The sequence below is a fragment of the Ooceraea biroi genome, chromosome 6 (assembly GCF_003672135.1).
Source record: "Ooceraea biroi isolate clonal line C1 chromosome 6, Obir_v5.4, whole genome shotgun sequence".
Classification (NCBI taxonomy): Eukaryota; Metazoa; Arthropoda; class Insecta; order Hymenoptera; family Formicidae; genus Ooceraea; species Ooceraea biroi.
Window position 1 is genome coordinate 7,367,236 of NC_039511.1, and position 13,066 is coordinate 7,380,301.

The 13,066-nt window shown below is 37.9% G+C and overlaps 1 protein-coding gene across 3 annotated transcripts in view; it reads right to left on the reverse strand.

Moving 5' to 3' along the window:
• Window positions 1-13,066, reverse strand: part of LOC105287899 (odorant receptor 49b-like) — a 133,411-nt gene that overhangs the window by 7,175 nt on the left and 113,170 nt on the right. For 2 of the 3 annotated variants that reach the window (XM_026970383.1, XM_026970380.1), the window contains one exon: window positions 249-780. The exons of the other annotated variant lie outside the window; for it this stretch is intronic. In XM_026970383.1, coding sequence (XP_026826184.1) covers window positions 631-780 — 150 coding nt within the window. In that variant the 3' untranslated portion in view covers window positions 249-630. Of the gene's footprint in view, window positions 1-248; window positions 781-13,066 lie in introns of those variants that run through there. 3 annotated transcript variants of the gene reach the window in all.

The window sequence follows — 13,066 nt, forward strand, 5'->3', positions numbered from 1 at the left end:
CTTCCACGGGGTATAAAATGCAACCAAGGTGTAGGGTGTTATTTTCTCGCGCATAATCATTCAGATAGGGTGATAGCGTTCAGAGTAGAGCACTCTCCGCTTCTGCTGAGAACTTTTGTCTTCTTAGGTCGGAAAGTAATAAAGTAAATATTAATCGTTTAACTAAAAAAATGGCTAATAACTTTTCGGAGCGTGAAAGAATCATTGTCCTCATGATGCGTGATGGGGTGATAATAAACGATCATTAACTGAAATAGTTTGATTATTTAATGAGACTTTTCTGAATTGGCAAATTAATAAATCCACTGTTTCGAAAACAATACAGCGTTTTCAAGAAACTGGTAGTGTAAATAATCGCTCTATACTGCGTTCACGGAGAGAACGACCACGCTTTTCGTCTGGTACGGTCAGATCCTGCCCTCTTCACGTCGGCAAATGGACGTGGCGTCTCGTAGGCCAGAGCCGGCTACAGCCGGTTGAAGGGACCCGCGTCCAAACACTAATGTTATTTCGTACATTCGAGAGGTAGTCATTACAGCAGTCGTTCGTGCAGCGTTATGTGAAGCCAAACAAATATGTATGATATAATGATAGTGCGATGTCCAAATTATTTCACCTACTTTACTCCATTTATAGAGAATATATTATGCCCCGGAGCCCAAGAGTACGATAATAGCGCATACGACAGTAGGTAGCGCGCTCGAGTTCCCTCCACTCTGCCCAAAGCTGCGCGAAGCGTGGTCTCTCCGTGAATGCAGTATAGATCCGGCAGATCATTATCTGGAAATAAAGAGAATAAACAACTTGATGTTCTGCAGAGTTTTATTGAAAATCCCCATATGTCTGTGTTACGTCCAGAAGACTCCACGGTTCCTCGCTTCCATAGGAAAAAAAATATTAAACTTAGAAATAGGGGAAAGTAACAAATAGGAATTAATCCCCACCAACGGAAAGAACGACCGGACGAGCGCAGGGGCCAAGTGGACAGGCGTTACGCAAACCATAAGGCTCACAGTTTTTCCAACCCCAGCTGCGCTCGGCCGGAACACTCGATAGGCAATAAACAACCGGAGTTAATAGGTAGAATCACTTAGCGAAGACCGCTCCAGACCTGGAAAAACGGAGCGGTACTTAAGAAACGTGACCCGCTGACGGCAATAAAGTAATCCACCGAATTTAAATACCGAGAAGTTCTGCCATACATGGGCAGATGCGAACTAAACATACGATGCAAATAGACTAAAAGGAAACGCGAACATGGATTGCAATATGGTCAGCGAAGGGATTTTCAACAAGTGCCGCACTTTGACATTTGAAGACGATATCATAAATCCATCAGATACCACGGTAATACAGAAGCCACGAACGTTTAGTTAGAAACAACCTTTTTTTTATTTCCTTCTTTTCTGGGAAAAGAATAACCCCCACCTACACTTTTTTAGCCCTATATAAAGGGAACAATTTGGTCAGAGTTCCTTCAATCTTTGGTCAGTCTGCAATCCGCATATCGTTACTGTTAAAATAATAGAGTCAGTGTTAGACTGCATTTGAAGAATCTCTGGCTTGGTTGGCTGCCTCAACTAACCTATTGAAGATCAACTCCATCCGAAGAGCAGTTCAAAGAAAAGTAAGCCTACGTTGCATATTAATTTCATTTACTCCCCTCTAACCGTTCGTGGTTTCTTTTCGTAAATTTCGATCAAAGTCTATTCTGTTCTTATTTCCGTTTTAAGTGGCCAATATTAATCGCGGACGGAGTAGTTCGCCGACAGAATCATTGGCAAAATTTGTGACGTTCGGCCAAGGGGCACCCTACCCCGAACCGACAACAACCGAAGAAACAGCACAATTTAGCGATAGTAACGAGCGTTATTCACCCCTCTCCGTGGACATTCTGACACCTTTAGTTGAATATGTTTCCATTTTCTCATTTTGATCAAAATTGTAGTTCTTTTTATTTAAAGTGAAATTGCAATCGTAAGAGTTGCAATTATGATCAAATCTGTAATCCATACTCAAATTATAATCAGTTGCATTATAAGAATTATCTATTTCTGATTTATGTACTTAATGTCTGTTTGACAAAATATATTATTGTTACTTAGTAATAGCTAACCAAATTTCATTTAGTTAATTACCCTCGCTTCACCCTTTTCCTTGACATATCGTACAGGTCCTATCCTTGGTAATAGGGTTTCATTTCCCTTACCTAAAAAGGACCATCGAGATGACCGTTTCGACTATTAGGGTAGATCGACCTAGTCGTTGACCCACAAATCGAAGCGTATCGGTCGGCTCGAACACACGAGATACTGCGGCTGTGTGCCTACGTACCTCGAGAGGCGTCTGGTTGCGCCCTTTCCTCGAGCTCACGGAGCTCTGGACGTAACATCTGTTAGAAGAGCACCTCAAGCTCACGATATTACACCCAGATCCGTCAACAGAATTTTAAGAAAAAATAAATTACATCCATACAAAGTACAGCACGTTCAAAAATTGCAAGATGGAGATAATGAGCTTCGTTTGCGCTTCTGTGCAAGAATGATGGAGCTAATAGATGCCTCGCCCAACTTTCTTTATCATATTGTTTTCACAGACGAGGCAACCTTCACATTGACAGGAGAGGTTAATAATCAAAATTTTCGCTTGTGGTCGGATGAAAATCCAAATTGGATGCGGGAAACTCACACGCAATACTCACAAAAAGTAAATGTATGGTGTGGCATTATAGATGGTTATTTGATAGGGCCGTTTTTTTGGAGGGAAATCTTAATGCTCAAATATACGAGAGATTACTTGTAGATGAAATAATTCCAGCCATACAAAATATTTTTCCGAATAACTTACTCAAATATGGTTTTCAATATGATGGAGCTCCGCCTCATTTTGGTGCAAGACCACGCCGAATTTTAAATGAGGTTTTCCCACGAAGGTGGATAGGAAGAAGGAACCAAAATGAGGGAGAAGATTGGCCACCTCGGTCACCAGATCTAAGTCCTCTTGATTATTACTTTTGGGGTACCTGAAAAGTAAGGTTTACGAAACAAAACCTCAAAGTATCCAAGAATTGAGGCAGCGGATAAGGGATGAAACAGCTTTAATACCTGCTGAATATAATCGTAGAGCTATTTCTGCGTTCTATCAAAGATTGGCATACTGTCAGGAAGTCAATGGAAGCCACTTTCAGAATGTACTCTAATAGCGTGTATACACGATAACACCTAGAGCGGACACTTATGTCTAGATCAGTGTCATTACCGTCCATACGTATTGCAATTTTTGAGGATAGAGTAGTGTCATACACTTATGTTGGGTCTAGATATCAGCAAAAAGTATCGCGTCTGTCTACACTTCTCTACATTTCGCCTAGGCGATCTAGATTGGGAGTCGATTTAAATCAGTCAATATGGAATAACGTATGCTCGCTGTTGTGGTAGTCGCTTGTATCGTGATAAAAAGAAAATGTTACGTCCAAGAGACTCCACGGTTCCTTGCTCCCAAAAGAAATAACACATTTAGAGGGAAAATGTAATAGCTGAATGAAACACTTCACACGCTGCGATAAGTGCGACCGCGCGGGTACAGAGGCCATGTGGCCTTAATAAAATATGTCCTAAGGTGATGGACGAAACCTCTTTAAGAAAGGGGGCAAGAGAGTTGCCGTTAGGCGGCGACAAGACGTAAGACGTTTCTCGTAAGTGAAAGAGTTCAGCTACATTACTTAAGATCGCGCATTCGTACTCACATGTGCTTATGCTTACATACGCATACGTATACTGAGCTGTTCAGTTATTCTATTGGCGATTTTTGATACTGTCTGATGTATCACTAGTTAAGGTTTTTACTTATTCCTTTACTTATTTTTACATTTCTTCTTTTCTTTTATCTATTCTGTTTTCTCCTACTTCCGTTTTCTGCTCGTTGTTCTTTTACGATGCCTATGCGTCATTTATCTGAGACAGATCGTGCTCGTATTGTGACTCTCCTACAGGAGAATCACAGTCAACGGTACGTTGCCAACCAGTTTGGAGTAAGTCCGTCCGTCATTAATCGGATTTATTCCCGGTTTCGAGAGACTGGCTCATACCACAGACGGCCGAGTCAGGGCCGTTTTCGTGAGACAAGCGCTCGGGAAGATCGAATGATCGTCCGGCAAGTTATACAGAATCGCTTTGTATGCGCACGTAGAATTGCCGACGATATTAATTATGGTCGACAGCATCCGATCTCGGCTTCAACGATAAGAAATCGTTTGAGAGAAGCGGGATTGCACGCTCGTCGACTAGTGCAAGTTCCATACTTTACCCATCGTCATCGTCGCCTACGATTACATTATGCTCATTCTTTAGTCAGTAGGCGACCTAGGCAATGGAATTCTGTACTGTTTACGGATGAGTCTAGATTTTGCCTTTTTGGCAATGACAGACGAGCCCGAGTTTGGCGACGTCAAGGAGAACGCTATTCCGAAAACTGCAACAGACCAGTTCGAGCTTTTCATGGTGGTTCTGTAATGGTATTAGCAGGAATATCTCGATTTTCACGAACACCTCTTGTAATTATCCCTCCACCAGGATTAACTTCTAGACGATATGTTCATGAAATACTAGAGCCATATGTTCTACCAATTAGAAATCGAATTGGTCAACGGTTTCACCTAGTGCATGACAACGCACGACCGCACACTGCTCGTTACACCCAACAGTTTCTGAGAAACCATCAAATCGATACATTATTGCATCCTCCAATGAGTCCCGATTTGAATCCAATCGAGCATGTTTGGGATATGTTAGAGCGCCAAGTACGCGAAAACTATCCCAACATCGTCGATATGGCTTCGCTTGTCACAGTTCTTTGCCGAACTTGGCAGCGAATCCCTCAAAGAGCAATACGTCGTTGCATCAATATGCGAAATCGATTGCGAGCAGTCATTTTGAATAGAGGCGGAAATACACGTTATTAAATTCTTTTTAGCGTTAATCACTCCATCTTGCATTAATCACTGATACACTCCACATAATACATACGCACACACACGCACGCACAAAACGAAGCGTAAATCCGACCGTGCGACCTCCACGTGGTACGCTTTGGATAAAACTAACGTCGGCGGTTCACAAATTTTTTAAACCTTTGGTAGAAAAGTGTGTACTTTGTTATTGCTGACTTAATAAAGATTATTATAGTGCGCTAGAAATCAATTTTTTAACATTAATTAACATTATTTTCCATTTTATCTTACTGAAATTTAGCAATTTCTTAGTTTTGTCCCATAAAACCACAGTGGCCACCATGAAAAAAATCATAGCTATTCGGCAAATTTTTATCAAATTCATGGTATTGAAAAGTATTAAAAAAATGTGAAGAACAAATTTTGTTTGTCATTCTGTACGATTGTTTTTAAGGTCAAAATGACAAAGTGAAAAATCATTCATTTTTACGTTATATTCATCCATTTTCAGCATGGTTACATGTTTTCGAAAAAATTTGGGCAAGTATACCGTTCAATAGAGCAAAGTTTCAGCTTTAAGAATCCGTTTTTTAAATTGCTGTGCGATGATTTTTACCGAAGTTATGAGCAATCAAAGTAAACAATGCCAATTTTTATTTAATCGGCGATAACTCAGTAACAAAAACTCGTAAACATTTTTAAAAAAGCGTTTTGTAGAGAAAACTTCAATCTTTTACAATAAAAGCCGAGAATTTTCGCACATTTTTTTATACGTGACAGACCTTCAAAGTGAAAAGAAAATTTCTTATTTTGTCCAATTCGCAGTTTTTTCTATGTAAAAATTACCAAACGTCACAGAAATTTAAACTCATGGCAACCGTTCGAAAGTAGAAGTTTCAAGCTTTAAAATCCTTTTTTTAAATTTAAATTTCGTTCATTTTTAACAAAGTTACAGCTGCTGAAGTTTGCCTATTTTTTTAAGAAAAGTTTGGTGTTCCTCTAATTTTTGTGAGTAGTGTATTATCTTATTTATGCAAAACAATATAACGTTAAATAATTTTAAGATAATAAAGTTATTTATGGGATTTTTTTGCATTTTTATAATTGTATTTCATAAATACATCCAAATATAACAAATACAAAATATAAGATAATACAAAATATAATAAAATACTACAAAACATGAGAATATTTTTGTATTACTACATATAACAATTTCATTTTTTGTTATATACATTATTTTAGTTTTCGATTCTGAAAACTATTATTTATTACAAATTTCCTTTGATAAAATAGAATTTCAATGTGTAGAAAATGTATGTAAAGGCAATGTTCTCAGACTGGGTGGTATATCACGTCACGTGATTAGGACTGTTAGTTAGACAAGAATAACACGTGCCTGGCCTAACTATCTCACTCGCACAGCTCTGACCGCGCGAGAACAAAGCAGTGCGCGTTCCAGTATGGTTATATTTCACTGGTGACACCGATCCGAAGATCCTCCGGACGGGTTGGCTCTCTGGGCAGAGGCGACCACTCCAGAAACCACATCTGAAGATTTTCCAGCATCGAAGAAAGTAAGTGAAATCGGGACACTGGTTTTACTTCTCTCTCTCTCTCTCCCCCTCCCCCCTTCCCCTTGAATTCATCTTCACCGACTATTACCTTCAGTTTTATAATAGTAGTGAACAAAAATTTTATTCCATTTTCCCCTTTTCAAGTGGCTCATTTAAAACGTGGAGGCGAAATCACGACTTCCCCGCAGGAACCTCTTTCAACCGACCAAGGGACAGTTTCCCCGGAACCATCGGCGTTTAAACACTCGCGGAGATGGAACAATTCTGCATTAATCCCACTGCGGTCCCCCTGTCGAGATTGTACTGACCGCGCAACTATACACACACCTTTCCCTACTTCTCTTTCATTTCCTCCAACATCTCACGAATCCTTCATTTCACCATCCTCTTCGACATACGCTGAACCACCCTCGTCTCCCAGGAACTCCTCTTTTACTCTCCCAGAACTGTCCCCTAGGTGGTATTTTCCCATCCCCTCTCCTGAGCTCGATCAGTACTTGCTTCCTTCAGATTTCGAAAAGCATCCGGATCCTCCCCCTGTATCTCCCATCCAGGTACCCGCAGAGATTCACAACTTAACCTTTCCCTCCTTTGGTGAACTGAGGCAACTTTATGAGGCTGGCCTCGAAGCTTTGCGAGAGCGAATCCTCGATTGCTTCCCCACGTTCGCCCTCCCCCTTCCTCCTTTCGCCTTCGTCATCGGACCCGATCCCATAGACTTAGCTACCTTGAGGGCTGCTCTAAGAAACGTTCCTCTTAATACGGTAGTCCCACTAATTACCCGTAATAGACATCATCCGATACTGATCCCCGCCTCATACGTCCAACCACTCCTACTTGATAATTATATATATATATATATATATATATATATATATATATATATACAGGGTGTCCCAGAACAAGTGCGACAGCCGTTAATGAGAGATTCTTGAGAGTATTTGGAGACGAATTTTCTAATACCAAAATGTTGAGACTACAATAGTTTTTAAATGAGAAGCGTTTAAAATTGACTAATCGTATCGTCTAAAATTCGCGCGCTCAGACACAGTACATTGCACAGTAGTGACAGGCTCTAACAAGGAAAGATACGGAAGTGTCCCCCTCCGATTTTGATGAGCTTTGAATATGTTGTTTTCCAGCTCAAAATAAGGGACACGTATTTTTTTATACGTGCCCTAACTCACTTTTAGGGGGTTAACCACCCCTTTGAAGAAGTCGGTGTTTATCTTTCGAGGCGAATATCTTGGAAACTATTAAAGATAGAAAAATTGTTTTCGAATAAAAAATGAATGGCTTTGAGAGTACTTTAAAAGAGAATAAGGAAAAAAATTTTTTAGTTTTTTATTTTTCAAAATACCCCCACCACTCATCACTTTTTTCAGAATTTTGAAATTTTTTTATCACAAATAGAAAGCTTATTTTTTTACGAATTCAACCATGTATAATAAAGTTGCGTTCCGAGAAATCATTTTCGAGAATTAATTACAAACGCCTACGTATATACGTTATTTGTGCCCGTCCATGTGACCGAATTCTTTACGCAACACATTTTGTCCGCATCTTCTCTTAATAACAGATGACTACATCATAACAGGTAAAACATATTTTGTAACGAACAAAAGAGAACTTTAATATGTCAAAAGTCAAGTTGAATGTGTCGTATAACAGATTACTATGCGGCGAGACAGACTACTTTTAGATGCTTCCTTCATTAATAACAATAGACGGATAGATGTATACATTACATGTTGCACTTATTTATTACTTATTGTTTTAGGTAGAAATGATATTAATATCTTAAGATATCATAGATCGCAGATATTTCTATAACTTTAATTTAAAATCTACGGAAAAGATGAAATAGGTGGAAAAATTGAATTGTAATAGACCAATACAAGAACGTTGTAAGTGATATGAAATAGATAATGTAGACATATATATATATATATATATATATATATATATATACAGTGCTGGCAAAAAGTTCCGGAACGGTTAAAAATCTTGGAAAATAATGATTTAGTGCAAAAATGTTTCAAACAAAAAGTATAGGGCTTAAAACAATCTATTAGATGATGATATATATTTGACCTTGGTATGACCTTGGAAAGCCCGGTCATGGTCAATATAAAAATCTTAAATGGAAACCCCTATTTTTTATTACATATTCTTGTAGCTTAGCTCAAGAGCTTTTCGAAACGCTATAATAAATTTTTTTCTCTTACGTACTTTTTGACTTATAAGGCTTGAAGGTTACACAGTACCGCCGGCATTAGAATTCCCCAAGGTGTACCGCGTGGAGGTTGCACGGTCGGATTTACACCTCTTTTGTGTGTGTGTGTGTGCGTGCTTGTGCGTGCGTATGTATGCGTGTATGAGTGTGTGTGTGCTCGCGCGCGCGTGTGTGTGTGTCTTCATAAAACTAACTTCACGAAAATAGTTTATACTCGTATGTACGAACAACGGCATTAATGCCGTCCGAATACCCGTGTGATCGCACACAACGATTGGGTCGCTTACACAATGTCGGTTATAGGTGAGGTAAACACGAGCGAGCAAAATAGTTATCGGAACACCTCACCTATACGCGAGAAAGTTTATAAGTGACGCGCAGAACAACATGTTTGTCTCATGATTTCGCTTGATGTTTACTTGTTAGAGTTTGGAGTTCTATATCCTAATATATCGGTTGAAAACGTTAAATCCAGACAGTAGTTGTCGTTCGAGTGGAGGAACAGACAAAGAATTCTAACATTCGAAACTTGAATGGAGGCGATATCATACCAATGACGAAAGCGATGAATAATATTATATATTCTTTACTTACACACATACACACACACGCACGCACGCACGCACCCCCCTCCCGCACACACACACATATACTGATACTGATAATTAATAATGCAAGAAACAATTATACTATACATTTAATATAAGAATATCATTTAGCGTGACGTATTTATTTATATAAAACCTCATTTCATTACAAAAAAAACAAGATTCGAACGAGCGACGTCCAGCGTATTAGTCCGGCGCCTTCTTCGCCGGGATACGCTCGCTACTTGCAACTCGTAAACTACTGCATATTGGCAAGAGTTACATGACGGTTTGTTAGTGGGAAGGGTGTACAACAACTTATTAAAAGTTGAACGAAATCTGAGGGGTCACACCTTGATCCTCCCCTTGTAAGTGCCAACGAACCTCGAGAGGCGTTTGGTTACGCCCTTCCTGGAGCTCACGGAGCTCTGGACGTAACAAAAACATAGAAGACAAAAAGAAAATTATAGATGAAGGAATGGGTGAAAAAAGAGAGATGATTTCTTCAGAATCAGTATTAAATTGCTGCGCGAGTTGTTCAATTGAAGCTGTACGATTTGAACTATTTTTATAATTAGCTTGCGAGACGTCCCATAGGTGCGGGAGTCTTTCCAAAAGGGAAATTAAAAGTTTTGTTTTTACTTTCGTCCAGTCAAACTTCGACATTATCGCGACACTCGCTAAAAATTTCCGTCTGATTGGAAATACACTAGAGCGCCATGCAATACTCGTTTGGACGTGTCCATACGTGAGTTGCAGAAACAATTGAGACACTGCAATTTTCTTTAGCGACACGGTCTCAAGCGCTGTACACACGTCGACACTTAATGCATACACTCGATCTAGACACAAAAGTGTCGACGTGTGTACAGCGCATAAAACGATCAAACCCACGATATTGTAACTTTCAAGCTCCATATCTCGAAAAGTACTTCATGAAAAAAGGCTATATGATAATGTTTCGAAAAGCTCTCGAGATAAGCTACAAGAATATGCAATAAAAAATGGGTATTTCCATGTAAGAAATTGAAGATGACCTTCATGTGACCTTGACAACACTCTTCAAGGTCATACTGATATTGCTGTGTAATGCGCTATTTGAAACCATAGAACTTTTGTCTGAAGCAATTTTCTCTAAACTTCATAGTCTTCGTAAAATTTAGGGGTTTCCATACTTTTGGCGGACCCTGTATACCTATGTAGACGAGTCAAAACAATGACTAACTTTACGAATTTTTTGCGATAAAACGGAAAGAAATAGAGAGATTGTGTGTGTGTGTGTGTGTGTGTGTGTGTTTCATTGCAATCATTATAGGTAAATATGAAGAAGAGCTCCTTCCTCTCCGATTTTGCTGAAATTTTGCAAACTTGTGTATTTTTGTGGATAAAACACGAATCTATAAGTTAAAATCGTCGCTCTCACCTAGAAAGAAAGTTACAAGTGTTAAAAAGTGACAGTTTAGGAAATCTGTCATACCGATAGTCTACAGGCGTAGCACACACTGACCGAGCATGCGCGGTGACGTGACTGGAGTGATACAGAGTGATATCGAAGGTCACGTGATAGGTGTCTGATTGGTAAGTTAGAAAAATAACATAATTTGAAAGGTGCGTCCAGAGATACACTATTATCGCTATTAGCGTCGTCTTACCAAAGTACAGCAAAATCGGAGAGGAAGGAGTTCTTCTTCACATTTACCACAATATACTTTCCTCTATTTAAAAATTTAAGTTTTATTTAAAAATGTCACAATATGGCGGTACTATGCAATATTTTGTAAATATCGGTTTTGAAAACTGCGTATGCAGTAATCACTATTGCTCCTATAGAACTTATTTGAAAAGAAAATCGCAGAAAATATATAAAGTTGAAACATAAATCTAGTTTTTGTCATACTTTGTCGTTTTTCGAAATATTGCGTTTTTATTGAACAAAATGGCAGCTGGTCATAGTCATCATATTAATTTTTTCACCAAAAACGTTATTTGTTTTTGACTGCGAAAAAGAAACTAAGTATCAGAAAAAATCTTACGATAAAAACTAGATAATTCTATTAAGATTTTCTGTGGAAAATTTCAAATAAATCAATCCGTTATTGAGATATATTGGTTATATATTGATTACCGTTTTTAGAAACATGTCGAGAAAAACGTTTTCAAAGTTTTAAGCATAATTCTAATTGACGTAACATTTTCTCATACTTACATCGTGAAGCATCGATTCTTGGATCATATACTTGTCTTTCTATTGATGTTGTACTTTCTGTCCGGAAACTAACGGAACTTTTGAAATACAACACATAAGAAGTTATTTATTCATCAATATTTATTGTGTTTTTGACTGCGGTATATTTTGAATGTTTCGAGAAGGACAGCGAAGTCTTATTGTTCTGCTGATGGTTGGTATCATATGACGCACAGTGGTCCAAAACTTGAAAAACGCGCACGTAGACAAAAGTACACGATAATATTTAACTTATTTAATAATTTATGATTTCTGTTATATAAAAAATTTAAATATAACTGCAGATTGCTGCAGGTTGTTGTGTAAACGATAAAAATATAATCGTTTCTGCGCTTGACTGCGCTCAAAGCGAATCTCGTAAACTATTCGTCATATATTAAAAAAAATGAATGAATATTACGCAATCTTTTCTTGGTACTTTCCAACATAACCATTCAGTCTCAATTTCGCTGCAGTGACTCTTACAATTAGACGGTTTTTAGTGTTACTTATTGCATACTGTATAAAGAGCTAAAATATGTGTATAATAAAACTTACTCGTCTAATGCTTCACGAAATAATAGTAAAATATCATAATGAAAGAGAAAAGAAAAATCGTGTTCTGGATTATTTACAAGAAGTTTTTTCTATTAATGAAAACTCAAAAACGTATAATCAGTTAACAAGTTATATTCAAAGTTTCTTTTTTGCACCTTACTTTTACCGTTGGTGGTCTGTTCATCAAATAAATACAGATTTCGTGAAGAAATACAATGACTGGTTAATGAAAGAAATAGAATTTCCCGGGATAATACGCCGTTGTATTTCAGGTACATCTTTAGGTACATTATATTTATTATAAATAAGCAAGAAATGCCAGTTTTGGTCAAAGCAGATCTTGGTCATTAATAATATTACTGTGTCGATTTTTAAATACATTTTTCAGTTCTATAAACGTTTCTGCGCGCCGATAGAGGTTGTCGAAAATGGAATTTCTTCTCTTACTTGTGTTAGTCATGCATATCAATCTAATTTTTCTTATTATTATTATTATGATTCGATGTAGAAAAAGAAAAACTTGGACGTCCACCGAAGGATTTTATTGATTGTTCAATTTCAAGTAAAAGAAGAAGAACTCAAGAAATCAGAGAGAAGGTATCAAGTGCCGAATTATCGTTTGCAGCAGCTATGAAACTTCGCGAAGAGGGATACAAAAGTGCTGCTAAATTATTAATAGATAGTACTACTGTTTCTCCCTCAGAGAGTCAAAAAATATTAAGTAAATTGAAGAAATCCTCTGAGAAACATAAATCTTTATGGCCAGAAGAAGCTCTTTCACTGTTAATTTCTTTAAATCTAAAAAAATATCAATATATGGAATTGAGAAGCACAGCAAAACTTAATGATTGTGATTTGTATCCTCCTTACAATCACGTCTTAAATGCGAAGAAATTGATTTATTCCGATAATATAACAATTACGGAAGCTAAATGT